Source organism: Gracilinanus agilis, chromosome 4 (genome assembly GCF_016433145.1).
Source record: "Gracilinanus agilis isolate LMUSP501 chromosome 4, AgileGrace, whole genome shotgun sequence".
NCBI lineage: Eukaryota > Metazoa > Chordata > Mammalia > Didelphimorphia > Didelphidae > Gracilinanus > Gracilinanus agilis.
Window position 1 is genome coordinate 173,705,674 of NC_058133.1, and position 23,478 is coordinate 173,729,151.

Here is a 23,478-nt window from a genome sequence, read left to right on the forward strand (position 1 = left end):
TTTAGGAATTTATAGCAGTTTGAGTTATTTGCATCAAGAGAGATTTGTGACATTTTTTATTTCTTCCTCATATTCTGCTCATGTCAGAAATCTCTAAGAGAGCTGCATACACAGGGCATGAATAAGCACAATAAATAAGTGACAGGTACCTGTTTTTATCTTTGCTCCTTTCCCTTTCTCATTCAACACTAAAACACAATTGAAAATGGGCATATGGCAAATTCTTTGCCATTAAAAAAACAACAATTTGGAATAGTTAAAAAGAAAATTAGCTTCATATAAATTTCTAGAATGTCAGTGTTTATTGTTGCATTGTAAAAATTACATTAATTATTTTAAATTATTAATTAATATTTAAAAATTTATTTTATTTCACAATTAAACCTTATTTTAATAATTAATTTAAATTCAATTGATTAAAAAATAAAAATTTAAATAAAAGTTTTAATTAATTAATTGTTGTGATAACTGATTTTAATTAAATTACAATTTAATGTTATAAAGGCAAGGCTAAAACATTTGATTATATTTAAATTTACTCGTGGTGAAGCTGCTAGACCCCAAATCCTACTATTTCAAAGTTTATGAATTAGGGAGTACATATCTTGTAACTGAAAACCAGAGATGAGAATAAAGCTGTCTGGGAGGCACTCAGGAGATGATTAAAAAAAATGCTGAAGTGCCTCAGCAGGCCTTTTTTTGGCTTTTTGCCTAAAAAAATGTTCCCCACACTTGCATACACACAAGGTAAATTGTAGGTGCTAAACAGGCATGGTAAATAAGCCCTATGTTAATAAGTTGTGGAGTTGTAGATTAATAATGGTAATTTGCTGCTGTATTTTTCTAGCTGATCCGGTGCCATCAGTCCCGTGGTGGAGCCTGTGGAGACAATATTCAGTCTTATGCTGCCACAGTCATTAGTGCTGCCAAAGTGAGTATCTTCATCACCCCTGGGAGAGGTGATCATGTTGGAAAGGTACTCAGATTTCTCCACTGGACTGTGTTGAACATGCCCTTCCAATTCTTAAATGAGTGAAGAACCGAAGAAGTCAGACAGAATTGTTTAGCCCCTCATAAGAACTGCTAATTAAATGATGTAATATTTGATTTCTTTATGTTCACAACTGCACTTGATTTTCTCTGGTACCAGTTGTATTATTTCTTTGTCATCTCTTTATTTTCATAGTTCTATTCCCAGGTTCTCATTTTTTTCCATTGATAAAAGCCTTGGAAGGAAGCCTTATATTTGTAAGACAGTGATACTTTTTCATTTCTTTGTCCATAGTTTCCTTGAGTCTACTTACTACATGACAACATCACTTTGTGTCTTTGGAAATTTCTGAGTTTGCTTGATGTGAAAGAAAGAACACCCTTTGCAAAAATTTTAGCCAAGCCACTAGTATATTCAAAGGTTCTTTCATATCAAAAAGCCTTTTTACTCTAGCAATTATCAAATGAGTTCTTTCTAGTGGGGGATACAAGCAAAGGAATGAAAAAGAAAGTGAATTTGGATATTGGCTGGCCAAATTCATGCTGATTTCTATCTTTTCTTATAAACAACATCCTTTTGATTTTTGAAATATAGAATCAAACCTTTTTTAATAATAGGGACTAAAATGTGGATCTGCATGACAACATGTAATAGAAATCACAGAAGTACAGAATAAAATAGCAGTTAAAACAGCCCACAAAAAAAGGAATCAAAAGACATGCAATGTTATGTAAAGAATATTCCAACTCGAAATGAAAACACTTTCAAGACTGTTCAGAATGTTTAACTGAGGAATTTTTTATTTTGTCCCATTAGTGATCAAGAAAAATTCTTCCCAATTTTGCGTCCCTGAATTCCATTCTTAGCACTCTACAATCAAAATTTTCAAGACTTAAAAAATATTTTTCTTTATTTTATTCTAGTAATAAATTTGCACATAAGTTTTCCAAAGTTTCATAATTCATGTTGTCTCTCTCCCCTCTTGCCTCCCCCCTCCTGGAGTTGACAAGCAATTTCACTGGTATTATCACTCAAAACCTATTTCTATATTGTTTGTTTTTGTAAGAAAGTAATTTTATAAAACTAAAATCCAAATCATATGCCCAAATAAACGTGATAAATCATATTTTTTCTTCTGCATTTGTACTCCAACAATTCTTTCTTTATATTACTATAGCATATTTTTTCATAAGTCCCTCAGAATTGTTCTGGATCATTGTGTTGCTGTTAGTAGCAAAGTCTATTACATTTGATTATTTCAGTGTATTATTTACTGTGTATAACATTGTCATGGTTCTGCTTATTTCACTCCACATGAGTTCATGGTATGTCTTTCTAAAATCATCCTGTTCATCTTTCCTATAAGGAAATATATACAGTAGTATTCCATCACTATCATATAGCACAATATGTTCAGCCATTCCCAATTGAGGGTCATCTCACTTTACAGTTTTTTGCCATCCTTTTTTTTTTTTTTTTTTTTTTTTTTTTTAATCTTTGGGTAATGGACCTAGTAGTCGTAATGTTGGATCAAAAGGTATGCATTCTTTTAAAGGCCTTTGGGTATAATTAACATATTATCTTCCAGAATGTTTGGATAAATTCTCACCTCCATCAGCAATGCACTAGTGTCCTGATTTTGCTATATTTATGCCAACATTTATTATTTTCCATTACTGTCATATTGACTGATCTGCTAGGTGGAAGGCAGTGCCTCAAAGTGGTTTTGATATGCATTTCTCTAATCAAGAGGGTTTTAGGACATTTTTTCATATGATTTTTGATTGCATTTATGTCTTCATCTGAAAGCTGCCTATTCATAGGCCCTTTGACCATTTGTCAATTGGGGAGTGACTTCGTTTCTTATCCATTTGACTTATTTCTTTATGTATTTGAGAAATTAGACTTTCATCAGAGAAATTCGTTATTAACTTTTTCCCCCAGTATGTTGCTTCCCTTCTGATGTCGTGTAAATTTTTTTTGTACAAAAATTTTTAATATAATCAAAATTATTCATTTTATATCTCATAATGTTCTCTATCTGTTTTTTCATCTTAAATTCTTCCTTTCTCCATAGATCTGCCAGGTAAACTATTCTATGTTCACCTAATTAGCTTATAAATATCACTCTATTTTTATGTCACCCCTTCTGAATTTATCTTTGTGTAAAGATATTTGACTAAATAGGTAACAGATTCATATTCTAATTCTTAGGACACATCATACTAACAAGATCACAGATTTAGACTAAAAGGATCCTTAAAGAACCTTTAGTAGCACCCATCAACCTTTCCAATTTTACAGTGAGAAAACTGAGCTCAGCAAGACTGTGCATTTTACATTTCTCTGACTCTAGACCCTCTTCTCTTTCTGTACCATTTTCATCACAAGGATCAGAATTCTCTATTTTTTTCTAGCTGCTTTGAATATGCTTTTCAGGAAAGCTCTTTTTGGTATGAGATTGAATGCTGTCATCTGTACTAAAGAATTTAGTTTTTCCTCTCTTTTTTGACAGAAACATTTAGATTTCTTTTCTTTCTTTCTTTCTTTCTTTCTTTCTTTCTTTCTTTCTTTCTTTCTTTCTTTCTTCTCTTCTCTTCTCTTCTCTTCTCTTCTCTTCTCTTCTCTTCTCTTCTCTTCTCTTCTCTTCTCTTCTCTTCTCTTCTCTTCTTTTCTTTTCTTTTCTTTTTTCTTTCTTTCTGTTTCCAGTCTTGTAATTCTTCCTCTGAATGCGGGTAGCGTTCTTTTCCATAAATCCCTCAGAATTGTCCTGTATCATTGCATTGCAATTACTACAGAAGTCCATTACATTAGATTGTACCACAGTGTATTGGTCTCTGTGTACAATGTTCTCCTGGTTCTGCTTCTTTTGCTCTGCATCAATTCCTGGAGGTCTTTCCAGTTCACAAGTAATTCCTCCAGTTCTTTATTCCTTTGAGCACAATAGTATTCTATCACCAGCAGATACCACAATTCATTTAGCCATTCCCCAATCTAAAGACACTCTCATTTTCCAATTTTTTCCCACCACAAAGAGCTCAACTATAAATATTTTTGCACATGTCTTTTTCCTTATTATCTCTTTGGGGTATAAACCCAGCAGTGCTATGGCTGGATCAAAAAGCAGACATTCTTTTAAAGCCCTTTGAGCATAGTTCCAAATTGCCATTCAGAATGGTTGGATCAATTCATAACTCCACCAGGAATGCATTAATGTCCCAATTTTGCCACATATCTGCCAATATTCATTACTCTTCCCTGTTGTAATTTTAGCCAATCTACTAGGTGTGAGGTGGTACCTTAGAGTTATTTTGATTTGCATTTCTCTAATTATTAGACATTTAAAACACTTTCTCATGTGCTTATTGATATTTTTCATTTCTTTATCTGAAAATTGCCTATTCATGTCCCTTGCCCATTTATCAATTGGGGAATGGCTTGATTTTTTTTTGTACAATTGATTTAGCTACTTATATATTTGAGTAATTAGACCTTTGTCTGAGTTTTTTCCCAATTTGTTGCTTCCCTTCTATTTTTGGTAGCATTGGTTTTGTCTGTACAAAAACTTTTTAGTTTAATGTATTCAAAATTATTTATTTTATATTTTGAGATTTTTAAAAACCCTTGCTTGGTTTTAAAATCTTTCCTTTCCCATAGATCTGAGAAGTATAATATTCTGTGCTCACCTAATTTACTTATAGTTTCCTTCTTTATATTCAAGTCATTCATCCATCTGAGTTTATCTTGCTATAAGATCTGGTACTGCTAGACCACCTTTCTTTATATTTTTTTTCATTATTTCCCTTGATATTCTTGGCCTTTTGTTCTTCCAAATGAACTTTATTATAGTTTTTTCTAATTCAATAAAGTTTTTTGTTAGTTTGATATGTATGGCACTAAATAAGTAAATTAATTTGGGTAGATTGAAAAATTTGAGGAGAATTTGAAGCATGTCATTGATACAACCAAAGATCTGGAGAACAGATCTCGAAGAGACAATTTAAGAATTATTGGTCTACCGGAACATCATGACAAAAGTAAAAGTTTGGACATCCTCCTACAGGAAATTATCTAAGAAAACTGCCCTGACATTCTTGAACAAGAGGGAAAAGTGGAAATTGAAAGAATCCACATTTAATCTACATTTAATCCACAACTGACAACTTCCAGGAATATTATAACCAAATTCAAAAGCTACCAGACCAAGGAAAATATATTACAAGCTACCAAGAAGAAGTCATTCAGATACCAGTGAACCACATTTAGGATAACACAAGATATGGCTGTATCTATATTAAAGGACCAGAAGGCATGGAATACAATATCCCAGAAAGCAAGAGAACTGGGTCTACAACCAAGATTCAACTATCCAGCAAAACTGACTATATTTTTGCAGGGGAAAGTATGCTCATTCAATAAAATTGAAGACTTCTAAGCATTAATAAAGAAAGAAACCAGACAAACAGAGATTTGCTGCCCAAACATAGAACTCAAGAGAATCACCATAAGGTAATTAAGAGAGCAGGGGAAAAAAAAAAGAAAAAAAATCTTTTATTTAAGGGACCCAATAAGTTCAATTAATTTGTATCCCTAGAAGAAAAGAAGATATTGGTAAATATTAAAAATTGTTATTATCAACAGGGTAACTAGAAGAAGTTTACTTAGAGGGAACAGTGACAAACTGTATAGGATGAGATGTCAAGACACACACACACACACACACACACACACACACACACACACACACACACACACACATATATATATATATAACTAGAGGGGGAAGAAAAAAGAGATAATATTAAGAAAAATGGACATTCTTGAGTGAGGACAAATGCAATATTTTTGTGAAAAGAGGAAATTGAAACTTTTTTTTATTCCCTCTGCATGTGTATGTGGAACATTGCAAACTGTGAGGCAATATGAAGAGAGATGCTCTATGTAGGTAATGAGACCTAAATCAGATTCATACATGAACATTTTTAGGTCTACTTTGGTTATTCCTAGACCAGCATCTTCAGAAATTGAATTATCATTTGCCCTGCTGACCATGACCTAGTTAGTCTAGCAGCACTAGGTGGAGGAGGCTAGGGCAAGGAGAGGACTGTAGCAATATATAACGTTAGCTAATAACCTTTTAAATACATTTTAAAATCTCTTTTATTTGTTTGTCCAGTTGTCACCCAAACCTGTGAAGTTCTTTCTTGTCTCATTATCCAGTCCAGGTAAACTTGGAAAATGCCTTACAGAAGAAAGGGTTTTCATTTTAACCAAGTGGACATTCCTAATTGCTTCTCTAACTCTGATTTGTGGTGGCAAAAATTAGGAAAATGTAGGGGTGTCCATCTATTGGGGAATGGCTGAATAAATTGTGGTATCTGATGGTGATGGAATACTATTGTGCTGAATGGAATAATGAACTGGAGGAATTCCATGTGAACTGGAATGACCTTAATGAATTGATGCAGAGCGAAAGGAGCAGAACCAGAAGGACGTTGTTTACAGAGACTGTGGTAAAATCGAACTCAATGGACTTATTTAATAGCAACAGTGCAATGACTCAGGACAATTCTGAGGGACTTACAAAAAAGAATGCTATCCACATCCAGAGAAAGAACTGTGTGCGCAGAAACACAGAAGGAAAAACATTTGCTTAGTCACATGGCTTAATGGGGATATAATTGGGGATGTAGACTCTAAATGATCACTAAATGATCGTTCTATTGCAAATATTAGTAATATGGAAATAGTCTTAATCAATGATACATGTAAAACTTGGTGAAATTGGTCTTTGAGAATGGGAGGGGGAGGAAGAAGGGGAAGAAAAGAACATGAATCATCAAACCATGGGGAAAAATTACTAATTAATTAAAGATAAATTACTAAATCATTTATATTTGATTATCATACAATATTCCTGTTACTATGTATAAAGTATTCCTGGTTCAGGTCTCTTCACTTTGCATCACTTAATGTAAATTTCCAGGTTTTTCTGAAAGGATCTTATCATTTTTTATAGCACAATATTATTCCATATGATCACAACATAACTTCTTCAGCTATAGGGGTTGCTTTCTAATATTTACAAAGACCATCTCTTCATTTTCAGTATCACTGTAACTATCCTTTTTCAGACCATTCTTCATTATATAACCATGTGAGACATTTGGAAAAGTGAGAAAAGAACTGAACATGGAATCAAAAGACATTGGCTCTTCCTTCTCTTCTTTCTTCTCTCTTAAGCCTTCACGCCATCAAGTCATTCACCAAATCGTATTGATTTCACTTTAGTATCTCTTCTCTGTGTTGTGGCTATACTCCTTTAGAAGTCTGTCTACAATGGGTGCCTCTCACTTCCTTTCCTCTCATTCTCTTAACCCTTTTTTAAAAATTAAAATTTATTTTTTCCTCTTTATTTTATTTTAATAACAAACTTCCACATATATTTTTTAAGTTATATGATTCATGTTGTCTCTCTCCTTTCTTCCCTCCCACTCCCAGAGCTAGAAGTAATTCAATTAAAATATTATATTTCCATATTATTCATTTTTGTAAGAGAATAATTTTAGAAGACTAAAACCCCAAATCATATATCAAAATAAACATGATAAATCATGTTTTCGTCTGCATTTCTACTGCAACAGTTCTTTCTTAGGAGGTCGGTAGCATGCTTTTTCGTAAGACCCTCAGAATTGTCCTACATTATTGTATTGATGTTAGAAGCAATGTCTATCATAATCAATTCTCACAATATTGCAAATTATGTTTACTTGTGTTAATATTAAAAATGATAAAGGCTTGTATAAATATATAAATTAGTATTTTAATTAAAGCCATGTTATAGATAAAATCATTAGACCACGCGCTTGTAAGCATTCAAAACTGCCGCCTCCATACCGTCTCCCATTTCCTGGAAGCCCTACTCGCCAAAGAGCCCACTCCCTCCTAACCCACGAGATTTAAGCGCTCCCCTGCGTCAAGACGTCGGAAACGGAAACCAGTTGGACCATGTTGGATCACGGGAAATGTAGTTTTGATACATTTCCCTTGTCCATAGAAATATATACATTTTTAGATGGATTTTTCCAATTTCCTTTTTACACTTGTGTATTTGTATATATGTGTATAATGTTATATGTTCTGGATCTGCTTATTTCACACTGCTTCATTTCACATAGGTCTTCCATTTCTTTCTAAAATCATCCTGTTCATCATTCCATATAGCACAATAGTTTTTCATCACCATCATATACCACAATTTGTTCAGTTATTCCATAATTGAGGGACATACCCTTAGATTCCAATTTTTTGCCACCAGAAAAAAAGCTGCTATAAAAATTTTTGTACAAACAAATCCTTTCCCATTTTTTTCAATTTCTTAGGGATGCAGACCTTTTAGTGGTAGTACTGGATCAGCAAGTATGTATTATAGCCCTCAGGGCATAATTCCAAATTACCCTTCAGAATGGTTCAATCAGTTCACAACTCCACCAGCAATGCTTTAGTGTCTTGATTTTACCACATTCCCACCAACATTTATTATTTGTGTTTACTGTTATATTGACCAATCTGATAGGTGTGAGATGGTACCTCTTAGTTGTTTTAATTTAGTTTCATTTGTGTGAAAAGCGCTTTGTAATCGTGTTCATATAATTTCTGTATTTGTTTTAGCACATTGATTTGGTCTAGAGTTATTTTAAGTGGACTCTCTAACTCTTGCTGCTGATTTTTGTTGTGTATATATATATGTTGATGATTTATGTTGGTTTATTTTTTATCCTGAAACTTTGCCAGTTATTATTTCTGCTACCTATTTAGTTGATTTTCTAGGTTTCTGTATGTATACCATCATATCATCCACAAAGAGTGATAGTTTAGTTTCCTCATTGCCTACTTTAATTCCTTTAATTTCTTTTTCTTCTCTAATTGTGACAGCTAGCATTTCTAGAACAATATTAAATAATAGTGGTGATAATGGGAATCCTTGCTTCACTCATGATCTTTTTTGGAAAGCTTCTAACTTATCCCTATTGTAGATGATGCTTGCTGATGGTTTTAAATAAATGCTACTTATTATTTTGAGGAAAGGCTGTTTTATTCCTATGCTTCAAAGGCTTTTTCTGCATCAATTTAGTTAATCATGATTTCTGTTAGTTTTATTATTGATATGGACAATTATGCTAATAGTTTTCCTAATTTTAAACCAGCCTTATATCATGGTATTAATCCAATCTAGTCATAGTGAATAATTCTTGTGATATGTTGCTGTAATCTCTTTATGAGTATTTTATTTAAGATTTTTTATCAATGTTCATTAAGAAAATTGGTCTGTAATTTTCTTTCTTTTTTTTTTCTGCCTTGCTTTGGTAGTAGCACCATATCATAAAAATAATTTGATAGTACTCATTTGCTTATTTTGTCTAATAGTTTACATAGCATTTTGATTAATTATTCTTTAAATGCTTGATAGAATTCACTTGTGTATCCATCTGACCCTGGAGATTTTTTCTTGGGGCTTTCATGGATGGGAATTCTTTTTCTGACATGGGATTATTTAAGTTCTATTTCTTGTGATGTTAATGGAGGCAATTTATATTTTTATAAGTATTTAATCATTTTACCTCAATTTTCAGATTTATCTTCATATAATTGGGTGAAATATCTCCTAAGAATTGCTTTTTTCCCCCTCTTCATTAAAGGTGAATCTACCTTTTTCATTTTTGATCTGGGAATTTGATTTTCTTCTTTTTTTAACCAAATTAATTAATATTTACTTTTATTTGTTTTTTTAAATTTTCATACAACCAGCTCCTAGTATAATTTATTAGTTCAATAGTTCTTTTACTTTCAATTTTATTAATTTCTTCTTTGATTTTTAAGATTTCCCATTTAGTCTTTAACTAGGAATTTTTAATCTGTTCTTTTTTTCTAATTTTTTCGTTGTAAGCTCAATTCATTGATCCCCTATTTTATTGATATATACATTAAGGGATATAAATTTCCTCCTAAGTACTGGTTTGGCTATAGCTCATAAATTTTTATATATCCTCTTGTCATTGTCAACAATGTAATTATTGATTGTTTCTGTGATTGGTTCTTTGACCCACCAATTTTGAAGAATTAGATTATTTAGTTTCCAATTAAATTTAGTTTGCCTTTCCATGGATGCTTATTAATATAATTGTTATTGCATTATGATTAGAAAAAATTCTATTCATTGTTCCTGTTTTTCTACTTTTGGTTGTGAAGTTTTTATGCCTCAATACATGGTTAGTCTTTGTATATGTACCATGTGATGCTGAAAATAAGGTACATTCCTTTATCCCTATGCAATTTTTTCTAGATATGTATTAACTAATTTTTCTAAAATTTCTTCTTATTTATTTTTTTGTTCAATTTATCTAGATCTAATAGGGGAAGGTTGATGTCCCTTACTAGTATGGTTTTTCTATCTATTTCCTCCTTAAGCTCCTTTTGTTTCTTCTTTTAAAATCTAGGTGCTATACCCTTTGGTGCCTATATGTTAAGTCTGATATTTCTTCATTGTCTATATTACCTTTTATCAAATTGTAATTATCTTCCTTATCTCTTTTATTCAGTTCTATTTTTGCTTTACCTTAGTCTGAGATAATGATTGCTACTGTTTTTTCCATCTCAGTTGAAGCCCAATAGATTCTGCTCCAGCCTTTTACCTTTACATTGTGTGTGTCTAACTGCCTCAAATGTTTTTCTTGTAAACAACATATGTTAGGTTTTTGTTTTTAATTCACTCTACTATCTATTTCAGTTTTATGAGTGAGTTCATCCCATTCATTCTGACATCTCTGTATTCCCTTCAGTCTTGATTTCCTATTTTATTCGTGCCCTTTCTCCATTTACTCTTTCCCTCCACACTTGTGTTTGCTTTTTTAATCACTCCTCTTTCCCTCTCTATTAATTATATTTCTGCCCTTCCCACTACCATCCTTCTTATTCCACTCTTAGTTCTCTCTAGGATCTTTTGATCACCCCTCCCCCACCTTCTCCCTCCCTTGTATAACTCCCTTCCCCACCACCCTGTTACTATATTTCCCTTTTACTTCTCTATAGGGTAAGATAGGATTTTATACCCCAATGAATCTGGCTGTTCTTCTCTGTCTGAGCCAATTCCATGAATCAGATTTAAGTATTATCCATCACCACTCTCATCCTCTCCCCTTCATTATAATAGAATCTCTTCTCCAGCCCCACTCCTCCACCCCCCTCAGCACCACTTTATGTGATATAATTTACTCCATTTTACTTCTCTCTTCCTATTTCTCTTAAAAGAACAATCCTCTATTTCATCCTGGTGTGTGTGTATGTGTGTGTTTTTAAACATATCCTAAACAGCTTAGTTCCCCATCATTGTATGTATGTTTCTTCTAACTACTATCCTGATGATAATAATTTTTAAGAGTTATAGATATCATCTTTCGATATAGGAATATAAATAATTTGACCTTAGTGAAGCCCTTAAATTTTTTTCTCTTTCTTATTTACCTTTTTATGCTTCTTTAAAAATTTGTTATTTGCACATCAAATTTCTGTTTAAAACTGGTCTCTTATTCAGGAATACTTGGAAATCTGTTTTGGTAAATGACCATACTTTCCCCTGAAAGAATGTAATCAGTTTTGATGGCTAGGTGATTCTTGGTCATAAACCCCACTCTCTTGCATTACAGAATATCATATTCCAATCCTTCCTTTCCTGGAATGTGGAAACTGCTAGATCCTTCGTAACCCTGGCTGGGGCTACCTGATATTTGAATTTTCTTTTTGGTTGTTTGCAGTATTTTCTCCTTGGCCTGGATGCTCTTGAACTTGACTATAACATTCTTGGGAGTTGTCTTTTGGGGATTTTTTGTAGGAAGTGATTTTTGGGTTCTTTCAGTTTCTAGTTTACCTTTTTATTCTAGAATTGTGCAGGTTTTCCCTCCATCTTTCCCTCCAGCATTAAGTACTTCTTTCCTACCTAATCTCCATTCCTCACAGGGTAGAGGAGTGATGAAGTAGAACTTTCCCATCTTATCATCCCACTCTGTCCTGTTCATGCTGTACTTGTTCTCCTGCCTGATCTCCATTCTCCATTGGGAATGGTGCCACTCTTCACTTAATGATGAAAATTCTCATAGCTGATAATAACCTTCATTTCCAAGTGATTATTTTTTTAAACCCTTAACTTCTGTGTATTGATAATAACCTTCATTTCCAAGTGATTATTTTTTTAAACCCTTAACTTCTGTGTATTGACTTCTAGGTGGAAGAGTGGTAAGGGTGGGAAATGGGGGTCAAGTGACTTGCCCAGGCTCACACAGCTGGGAAATGTCTGAGGCCGGATTTGAACCTAGGACCTCCCATCTCTAGGCTTGACTCTCAATCCACTGAGCTACCCAGCTGCCCCGTTTCCAAGTGATTCTGAAGCCATTGATCATTCTTCAAACATGGTTTGGCTGTGCCCTCCCCCACCTACCCCCAGCATGTCACTCAATTTCTTCTTTCTCTTATCCCTCCTTCACCAAAGGTTCAACAAAGTATCTCCCTGCACTTCCACTGTGCCTTATGGAATGCTTGACAACATATTTTTCTTTATCTTAAATACTTTCCCCTTCCACTGCTTTTATATTTTAGTGATTATTAAAACCTTTCTTTTTCCAATTATATAGCCTCGCTGGCCATCCTTCATTTATGCCCCTTCCTTAGCTCACTGGTTGAATTAGAGAGTTGAAATACTTCTTGTTCCCCATTGCCCCTTCCTGGTTTCCTGTGTACCTCCTATCTATTCAGTAATCTCTCCTCTGGTGTTCATAATATTCATCTTTACTCTCCAATCAAATCATATCACCAACTATGACTAGCAAAATCTCTCCACATGCCAATCCATCCTTGATTCGTTCATGAAAGTATAGGTCTGATCATGTGGCTCCTCTACTTAATAAACTTTACAATATGTTGTGTGTGCGTGCGTGCGTGCATGCGTGTGTGTGTGGTTAACTCAAATTATTACAGTGTCTTCATGGGATAGGTGTTCTTTGTTTTTCAGTTCTCACTTCATCTGGAACATTAAGAGATAAATAACCCAGGGACCTTTTCCTGGAGATATTTTTCTTCCTACTTGTGCAGATTACCTTCTAGAGATGTCAGAGACTCAGCTCTTCCTCTGAGCCTTTGGTGGGAGCCTTTATTTAGTTTTTTCCTCATCTTGATCGTTGTCATCTAAGCTATTGGCTAGCACAAACAATCTCTCTCCAATTGATGAAACATCATAGATTCTTCTTGGTTAATTACCTAATTCTCCTTTCTTCATTGTGTCTTTTTCGTTAAGCCTTACATTCTGTCTTAACTCTAAAATAGAAGGGCAAGAGCTAGGCAAATGAGGTTTAAGTGATTTGTCCAGGGTCACACAGCTAGGATTATCTGAGGCCAGTTTTGAACCCAGGTTCTCCAGACTACGGGCATAATACTCTCTCCACTAACAACTTAGTTGTCCCATCTTCATTCTGTCTTAATAATTCTCTAATATGCAATTACGATTATGATGAGTACTTGCCACATTTTTTCTTCATTGTCCCATTTTTAATGTACTTTCTATGGGATTATTTTTTAGTGGTCTTCTGAACACCAAACTTTCTTTTTTTTTTTTTTTTGCTTTTTTAATACAATATAAATTCTTCTATTTATCTTTTATTTATTTATATCCCATTTATTTTTTTAAGATGTTTTATTTTACCAATTATAGATGATGAGAAATTTCAACACACATTTTTCTAAATTATAAAATACATATTTCTCTCCTTCTCTTCCTTCTCTTCCTGGAAATGGTGGCCAATTTTTTTGGGGGTGGTACTAGGTTTCATTCATTCATTTATTAAAAATTTTTTTTCCCATGGTCACATGATTTATATTTTTTCCTTCCCCCCATTCCCTCACCTCTCCCATAGCTGGCAAGCAATTCCATTGGGTTTTGTAAGGAATTAAAATTAAGGGTTTGACTAAAATATATGAAAAGTATAAATAATATTGTTGTTGCCAATTTAAAATATTATAGCTCAAGTCAAAATGACTTTCAATAGTTTTTATTTACAAAAAAGGTGGAGTGAATGAAAGTTGAGAAATACAAAAAGAGGGTAGAGAAGATATTTAGCCTATTACACTAAATATTACTCTGTTGCTCGTCTCATCCCAGCATGACTTGTTAATCCTTGACTGAAATTAATCTCTCTCCAGAAGTCTGGAAAGGAAAACCAGCTATTAGCATACTGAAGTTCCCTCCAAGAGGCAGTTTGAGCTGAAGATGACAACCTGTAGACTCCTGAAGGCGACTGCTAGCCCCCTAAATTCAGGACTTTTATACTGACTTATTGTCCTTTCCCCTCTTCACAGGGACCAACCACAGCATTCAAAATGTCTAGCACTGCCCAGTGGGGCACTGTTTTGTAGGATCCACTTCTCATCCTCTGGTGGTGTAAACTCTTATCAAAAGGATTCACAGTTTTAATTTAGTTGTTATCCACTTAAGCAAATGACTTGAGAACACTCTTACTTAAGTGTCTGGTATGGTACTAAGTAGGGGTACTAAAAGAAAGTCTGATTCACACTTCAAAATCTGATTCACACAGTAGATGTACTTAAGTTAGTTTAAACCAAGTCTTAACTCAAAATAGACAGAATAAAGAGTTCTCTTTCACAAGTATAAACTCAAAATAGGCAAAGAGAATAAAGAATTCCCTTTCACAGTTATACATAAATATAGCATTACTCCATCCTATTTCTATATTATTCATTTTTTTAGAGCAACAAGCATCTAATACCAAAACCCCAAATCACATACTCATATAGGTGTTATATTTTTAAAAATTTTATTAAAATTTTTTTTGTAATTTGATATGGCATAGGATGGCATAGAATAAGTTAATTTAGGTAAGATTGTAATTTTTATTATATTAGCTTATCCTACCCATTAGCAATTAATGTTTTCCTTATTGTTTAGATCTGGTTTTATATGTGTTAATAGTGTTTTATAGTTGTGTTCATATAATCTTGAATTTGTATTGGCAAATAGATTCCCAAGTATTTTATGTTTTGCAGAGTAATTTTAAATCTAGTTTCTCTTTCTAACTCTTTTTGCTGAGTTGTGATGCTAATGATTAATGTGGGTTCATTTTGTATCTTGCAACTTTGCTAAAATTATTTTCACTAACTTTTTTGTTGATTTTCTAGGACTCTCTAATTATACCATCATATCATCTTCAAAGAATGATAGTTTAGTTTCCTCATTGTTTACTTTAATTCCTTCAATTTCTTTTTCTTCTGTAATTGCTACCACTAGTATTTCTGTACAGTATTAAATAATAGGTGGCCATAATGGACATCCTTGCTTCACTCCCGATTTTATTTGGAAGGCTTCTAACTTATCCCTCTTGTAGAATATACTTTCTGATGGTTTTAAATAAATACTTCTTATTTTTTTGAGGAAAGGTCCTTCTACTCCTATACTTTCTGGTGTTTTAATAGAAGTAGGTGTTGCATTTTTTCAATGGCTTTTTCTGCATGTATTGAGAAAATCATGCAATTTCTGTTTGGTTGTTAATATGGCCTGTAATGCTGATGGTTTTCCTAATATTAAGCCAACTTTTTATTTCTGTCATAAATCCTACATGGTCACAGTGGGATCTTTCTGATAACATGCAGTAGTCTCTTTGTTAATATTTTATTTAAGATTTTTGCATCTATGTTCATCAAGGAGAGATTGGTCTTGTTTTCTTTATTTTTTTTTCCTTTTTCTTCCTGACCTGGAAATTCATACCATATTTATGTTATAAAAAGAATTTGGTAATACTCCTTCTTTGCTTGTTTTGTATAATAATTTCTATAGTATTATGATAGTTGTTCTTTAAATGTTTTTTATTTACTTGTGAATCCATTTTGCCCAGCGATTTTTTTCTTAGTGAATTCCTTAATGGCCTGTTCTATTTCTTTTTCTGATATTGGATTATTTAAGTATTCCATTTTCTCTTTTGTTCTTTTCAGTTTATATTTCAATTTTTTTGATATAGGCACTAAGGGCTATAAATTTTGCCCTGAAAATTTATACTGCTTTGACTGAATCCCCTAGATTTTGATATGTTGTCATTCTCTTCAGTGAAATATATGTTTGTTTGTTTGATTTGTTCTTTTTACCCTCCAGTTTTGAAGAATTAGATTATTTAGTTTCCAATTAAAAATTTTCCTCTCCATGAACCATTATTAATTATGATTTTATCACATTGTGATCTGAAAAAGGCACTTTTCATTATTTCTCCTTTTCTGCATTTGTTTACAAAGTCTTTATGCCTCAGTACATGGCCAGTCTTTGTATATGTGCCATCTTCTGCTGGAAAGAAGTATTTTCCTTATTATCCCTATTCAGTTTTTCCCAGATATCTATTATCTCTAATTTTTCTAACATTTCATTCACTTCCCTTCTGTCTTATTTTTTTTTGGTTTGAATTTTGTTGTTCTTATTGGGGAAGGTTGTTGTCCCCTACTAGTATGGTTTTTCTATCTATTTCCTCCTTAAGCATCTTTAGTTTCTCCTTTAAAAAATTAGAAACTATGCTATTTGGTACATATATGTTGAATACTGATATGTCTGCATTATTTATACTGCTTCTTATGAAGATGTAATTTTCTTGCTTGTCTCTTTTAATCAAATCTATTTTTACTTTACTTTTTACTTCAGCTTTGTCTGAGATCATAGTTGCTACTTCTGTCTTCTTTTTCTCAGTTGAAGGTCAGTAGATCTTGCTCCAGCCTTTTACCTTTACCCTGTGTGTGTCTATCTGCCTTAAGTGTGTTTCTGGTTTTTAATCCACTCTGCTATCTGCTTCAGTTTTATGGGTGAGTTCACCCCCTTCACACTCAAGTTATAATTACTCTGTGTATTCTCTTCCATTTTGACTACTTTCTTTAATTCTGACCTTTCTTCTTTCAATGTTTTCCTTCCCTCCAGTGTTTTACTTATAGTCAGTCTCCCCCTTTCATCTCACTTTTATACTTCCCTTAGCACTCCCTCCTTTCTTATTCCTCTCTCCCTGTAGGGCCTTTTGGTGCTCCCCCCAATCTTTCTCTCTTTTGTATTACTCCCCTTCCCACCATACCATTTTTTCATTCCCCTTCTACTTCTCTATAGTGTAAGATACAGTTCTATACTCCAATGAGTCTTTTTTTTTTTTTTTTTTGGTTTTTTTTTTTTTTTTTTAAACCCTTGTACTTCGGTGTATGGTCTCATAGGTGGAAGATTGGTAAGGGTGGGCAATGGGGGTCAAGTGACTTGCCCAGGGTCACACAGCTGGGAAGTGGCTGAGGCCGGGTTTGAACCTAGGACCTCCTGTCTCTAGGCCTGACTCTCACTCCACTGAGCTACCCAGCTGCCCCATCCAATGAGTCTTGCTATCCTTTCCTCTCTGGGCCAATTCTAATGAGAGTATTGTTTAAGTAGTTCCTGTCACCAGCCTCTTCCATCGTATTGATATTACCCCATCTCCATTCTCACTCCCTCTCTCGTGATTCATGTCATATATTTTACCCTATTTTCCTTCTCCTTTCTCTTTTCTCTTCATATCATCTTTTTCACCTCAGTATTGTTTTTTTAACATCTCATCATAAACATCTTACTATCACCCCCTCTATGTATACTTCTAACTACTCTGAAGATAACAGTTTTTCAGAGTTAATCATCTTTCCATATAGGAATATAAGCCATTTCATCTTATTGAAGCCCTTAAAATTTTTTTCTTTCCTATTTACCTTTTTATGCTTCTCTTGGATTTTGTTTTTGGGCCTCATATTTTTTATTTACATATAGTCTTTTCTTCAGGAATGCTTAGAAATCTTCTATCTTATTAAGTGACCATACTTTTCCCCTGAAATAATAATATAGTCAGTTTACTGTGTAGTTGATTCTTGAATGTAAACTCTTTCTCCTTGCCTTCTGTAATATTATATTCTAATCCTTATCGTCCTTCAATGTGGTTGCTGCCAGATCCTCTCTGGGCTTCATGATATCTGAATTATTTTTTGTAGCTGATTTTAGTATTTTCTCCTTATCTTTACAGCTCTTGAACCTATCTATAACATTCCTTGGAATTGTCATTTGGGAATTTAATGCATGGGGTGTTCTGTGGATTCTTTTAATCTCCATTTTACCCTCTTCTTCAAGGATATCAGGGCAGTTTTCTTGGATAATTTCCTCCATTATGATGTCTAGGATTTTTTTTTTTTTTGGTCATGACTTTTGGGTAATCCAATAATTCTCATATTGTCTCTTCTGGATATTTTCCAAGTCAGATTTTTTTTTTCAATGAGGTGTTTCATATTTGACTCTATTTTTTAAATTTTGTTTTATAGTTTCTTGATGTTTCATAATGTCACTGGCTTCTAATTTTCATATTCTCTTTTTTAAAAACTAAATTTCATCCATGACCTTTTGAGCCTCTTTTTCCATTTGATCTCTTCTTTTTTCCAAGTCATTCTTTTCATCCTTTAACTTTTCCACCTTATTTTCTAATTGGTACATTCTGGGTTTTAAGGCATTTTTTCTTGTTTTAATTCTTGTGTCTCTGTTTTAAAATGTCCAATTTTGCTTTATACATTTTTTTCCCAATTTCCTAATTTTCTTCAACCTGTTTTTTTTTTTAATTCTCAAATTCTTTTTTGAGCTTTTCCTGAGTCTCAATCCAATTTTTTAGATTTGTTGAGGTTTTGTTTGATGTCCTCCTATGTTGGTTCTGCCTTTTGTTCTTTATTTCCATAGAAGCTTTCAATCTTTGCTTCCTTCTTTTTCTTCTGTTTTTTACTCATATTTTTTCCCTTCCTTGTTGACTATACACTTGTTCCTCTGTTATTTTCCTATACCTGTGTGTTTATGCTACTCTACCCTGAAGGGAATCTTTAGTCTTCTTTTCCCTCTGTTGGTCTACTGCATTAGACTGTTTGATCTGACCTGCAGAGCTAATCTACACTGAAGTCAAATCTTTAGCAGCCACCATGAAATCCAAGGGTGCTCAACCAGCTCTCCTTTGCCCCTCCCAACCCCCTGCTAGCTCTCATCAGAGATCTGAACTTTACTAGGTGGTACTGAGTGATCCTGTCATTACTGTAGCCTCACCCTGGAATCTTATCCCAGGTCTCAGAGCAGTAGGTGGGGGACTGGTGTCTGATCTCTCCCTTATACTGTGGAGATCAGCTCTTTCTGCCTGCTTTTCTAATTTTATTCAGCAGGAGAGTCTTGTGATTCCATGTTGTTATTGGGTTTGCATTTCTGTCTTTTTGAAATGCTTTTTGATGATTGGTATTGAAGGAGAGTCAGAGAGGTTTTGTCTTCTGCTGCTTCTAAGCCACTATCTTGACTCTGCCCCCCAGTGATAAGCAATTTGATCTAAGTTACATGTATATATTATCATGCAAAACATACTCCCATATTGGTCATTGTTATAAAAGATTACTTATATCCAATCAAAAACCCCCAAATAAAAACATAAGTAAATATAGGAACACCAGGCTTTTAAAACAGAAATATCTTGGTATAGATCAGTGATTTCCAAAGTGGGAGTTACCGCCAAATGGTGGGTGCTGCAGAGATCCAGGGTGGTGGTGATAGCCATAGATGCATTTATCTTTCCTATTTATTGCTATGAAAATTTAAAAAAATTAATTTCCAGGGTTCTAAGTAATATTTTTTCTGGAAAGGGTGTGGTAGGCCAAAAAAGTTTGGGAACCACTGGTATAGATAATGGATCATTCACTTGATCACCATATCTTTTCTTATCAGTCTTTTATAGTTGTGAGTCTCAAGGTCTCTATCTTCTTTGACACCCAAAGCATATTTCATTTGACTAATTTTGCTCTTGTTTCCATATTAGAAGATTTGGACTGTGGGAAACCTTTGGTATCAGTCTTGGTAGCTATATATCTATATCTGTATTTGCATTTTGTATCTGTATTTTTATGTATTATGTACACACACATATAATAAAAATGCCATATTGACTTGATTAAAATTTCTGCTCAAACCTCAATGTCATTAGGAGGGGCTAAGGCATATAAGCTTTGGATCCTCCTGAAACTGTAAGGTATGGATGAAGACTTAATTATTTATGACATGGCCTGAACCTCTGTAAGTTGTTTGCTTTTGATCTTCTTCACATGGATATCATATATAGGAAAATACTTCATTCACCACTTCTTATCACATGGTAAATATTTTTCTGCTTTATAATTGGCTATTTTGTTAAGTATTATTTTGTTATATTGTAGTATGTATGTTTTTCTATTATCTTCCAGAGTTAAAAATTCTGTATGCACTTGCTTTTTCCTCTCTTTTTCCTTGAATCTAATCTTTGAAGTTTTAAGCTCCTGATAGTCCTCTGTTGGATTTCAGAACAGTGTGCCAGTCGACTTTCCAACCCACAAACCTAGGCTATGCTATGCTATGCTATACTATGCTATGCTATGCTATGCTATGCTATGCTATGCTATGCTATGCTATGCTATGCTATGCTATGCTATGCTATGTAAAAGTGAAATTTGGGAAAAGCCATCTAAAAGTATATATATTTCTATGGACATGGATTATAAAGATAAAAAATAATAAAGGCTGGTATAAATATATATATATATATTAGTATTTTAATTAAAGCCATGCTGATAGATAAAGTTATTAGACCACGCGCTTGTAAGAATTCAAAACTTGCCGCCTAGCCATAATTGTCTCCTGTCTCCTCCCGAGTCTGCTGGCCAAGAGACCACTCCCTCCTAACCCAGGAGATTATAAACTCCTCTCTGCGTGGAGACGTAGGCCTCCCCACGCCCAAAGAACCAGAAACGGAAACCCGTTGGACCACGGGAAATGTAGTTTGATACATTTCCCATGTCCATAGAAATATATATACTTTTCGATGGCATTTCCCAAATTTCACTTTTACAGCTATGCTATGCTATCCATTTCTGACCCACCTGGAGCTTTCACCATGGAATTCTGTTCTTTCTGCTTTTGCATTCAAAACATTTAAGGGTATATAAGCCTCTTGTGTTTTGCAAAGATATTGAGTTATTTTTCCCAGCTCAGGTATGGCTTTTCTGGCAGTCCACATTTCTAGCTTTTGGACTTCTTGTGTGTGTCTGTGTGTTTTTAGATTGTAAGAAATTGAATAGAGAAAGACTCTTGTCTGTGAACAAGTGAAGAGGCTAGAGGTGATGAACATCTGAATTAAGCTGCTTGCATTGGGATTTAAGAAATGATATTGCATGTGAGAGAGATTACAGAGGTACAGATTACAATCTTGGCACCTGATTGTGTTTTGGATAATCATTATTGTTGCTGATACCCAGAACAGAGTAGAGAACAACTGTTTGATTGTGGAAAGATGCATCAGTGTTGCTGATACCAAAACCAGGCCTGCAGTTTGGTTAATATTTAGAATTTTAGGAAGATTACTAATGTATAAAGAAGCCGAACACGAGACCGTGTATGGAAACCTTTAGAAGCCAAACAGAGATTTAGTAGGGAGTCACTGAATTTAACTGAGTAGGGCAATGAGAAAATCATTTTGTTGCTTTAAGGAGAGTTACTTTGGACATCATGTGAAAGATGGATTGGAGAGGGGAGAGTCTGTGGGAGATCAGTTAGGAGGCCTTACAATAACCAGGTAAGAGGTGATAGGGACTTATAGTAAAAACCATCCGCAGAGAAAAGAGGTGGTGTGCAAGAGATGTATACATAAAAAAATGGCAGGATTTTTTAATTTTTGTTCATTCATTTTACTTTTACCCATCTTTCTGATCTTGTTTTTGGTTTTCTTGGCAAAGATAATAGATTAGTTTGCTATTTCTTTCTCTAGGTCATTTTAAAGATGGGCACCTGAGGCAAACAGGATTAAATGAATTGCCTAGGTCAAATAGTAAGTAACTAAGGACAAATTTGAACTCAGGAAGATTGGCCTTCCTGACTAGGCGCACTGACTTTGCATACTGTCTTTCTACTGGGCTACCTCACTGCTAAGATTTGGTACCAATTGTATATGTGTGTTGACTGATAAGAAGGGAGTCAAAGGAGATTACAAACTTGAGAGACTGGAAGTATATTGATGCCTTTGCTAGAAATAGGACAGTTTTTGAAGATATGAGAGTTTGGGACTGAGGTGGGCAGGAGAATAAATATGTAGAAATATATTTGGAACATTTTAGAGATAAAAAGTGTATACTGATTTGTCCAAGGCTTCACCTGGATGTTGTTAGTTTAGGAAGTAAGCTTTTCCCCCTTCATTTTATAAATTGTATATGAAGTTACCTTTCTTAATATTTTACATACATTTTCAGATCGTTCCTTTGAATTTTTGTTATTAGTTGTCTTTTGTTAAAACAAACAACAAAATTTAGTCCCCTCACTCCACTCCAAATAAAAATTAATTTCCCCCCTTTTCTTTGTTATAAAGACACTACTTTTATGATTTGGATAATTCATCATGTAAAACTTTTGGTCCAGGTTTTTTGTTTATTTTGTAATTGCCAGAGTTGATGCTTTCTTTTAGTGTCTTTAACCCAAAGATGCTAAATTTATTTGGTAAAAATGCATCTGTTTTCTCTTGTTACTTGATAACTTCTTTTTTTTTTTTTTTTTTTTTTGTATTTTTTTTTTTTATTTTAAACCCTTAACTTCTGTGTATTGACTTTATAGGTGGAAGATTGGTAAGGGTAGGCAATGGGGGTCAAGTGACTTGCCCAGGGTCACACAGCTGGGAAGTGGCTGAGGCCGGATTTGAACCTAGGACCTCCCGTCTCTAGGCCTGGCTCTCAATCTACTGAGCTACCCAGCTGCCCCTACTTGATAACTTCTTAATGACAACTATCAGTTTATGTGAGAGGAAAGGTATTAACTGTAATGGAGAAAAGGATAACTGATATGGCATGGGAAAGGTTAAGGATGACCTGGAAAGTTTTGACAACTGTACTTGTCACAGGAGAGGTCAAGTACCATGAGAGTGTTTCACTGATGTCCTAATGAATGAGGTGCCTTCTAGGCTTTTTCTTGCTATCCTGCTTTCTCTTAAGAGTTCTAGGCTTTCACAGTCTTGTCAAGAATTGGGGAAGTGTTTCTTTTTAGATTTCTTAGTTTGTAAGCTGTTCTCATTTTAATTTAATTTATTATGTATATACTGGGTTTCTTTCCTGAATACTTGTGAAAAACAGCCTCCCCTGTTTTTACCTTGTCATCTCTTCTATAGACTTGGATGAGAAGGTTTTTTTTTTTTTTTCTGACTGCTGGGCCTTCCTACGTTGTCCATTCTGCTTTTTTTTTTTTTTTTTTTTTTTTTTCAATTTTTATTTTATTTTATTATTTTTTTTTTACATTTATTAATATTCATTTTTAACATGGTTACTTGATTCATGCTCCTCCTTTCCCCTTCAACCCCCCCCCCCCCCCCCCCCCC

The 23,478-nt window shown here is 33.9% G+C and overlaps 1 protein-coding gene across 1 annotated transcript in view; it reads left to right on the top strand.

Annotated features, from left to right (window-relative positions):
- Window positions 1-23,478, top strand: part of BCAS3 (BCAS3 microtubule associated cell migration factor) — an 881,625-nt gene that overhangs the window by 228,482 nt on the left and 629,665 nt on the right. Inside the window, exon 10 of the mRNA XM_044671669.1 lies at window positions 848-931. Within this exon, the coding sequence (XP_044527604.1) occupies window positions 848-931 (84 nt within the window). The remainder of the gene's footprint in view (window positions 1-847; window positions 932-23,478) is intronic.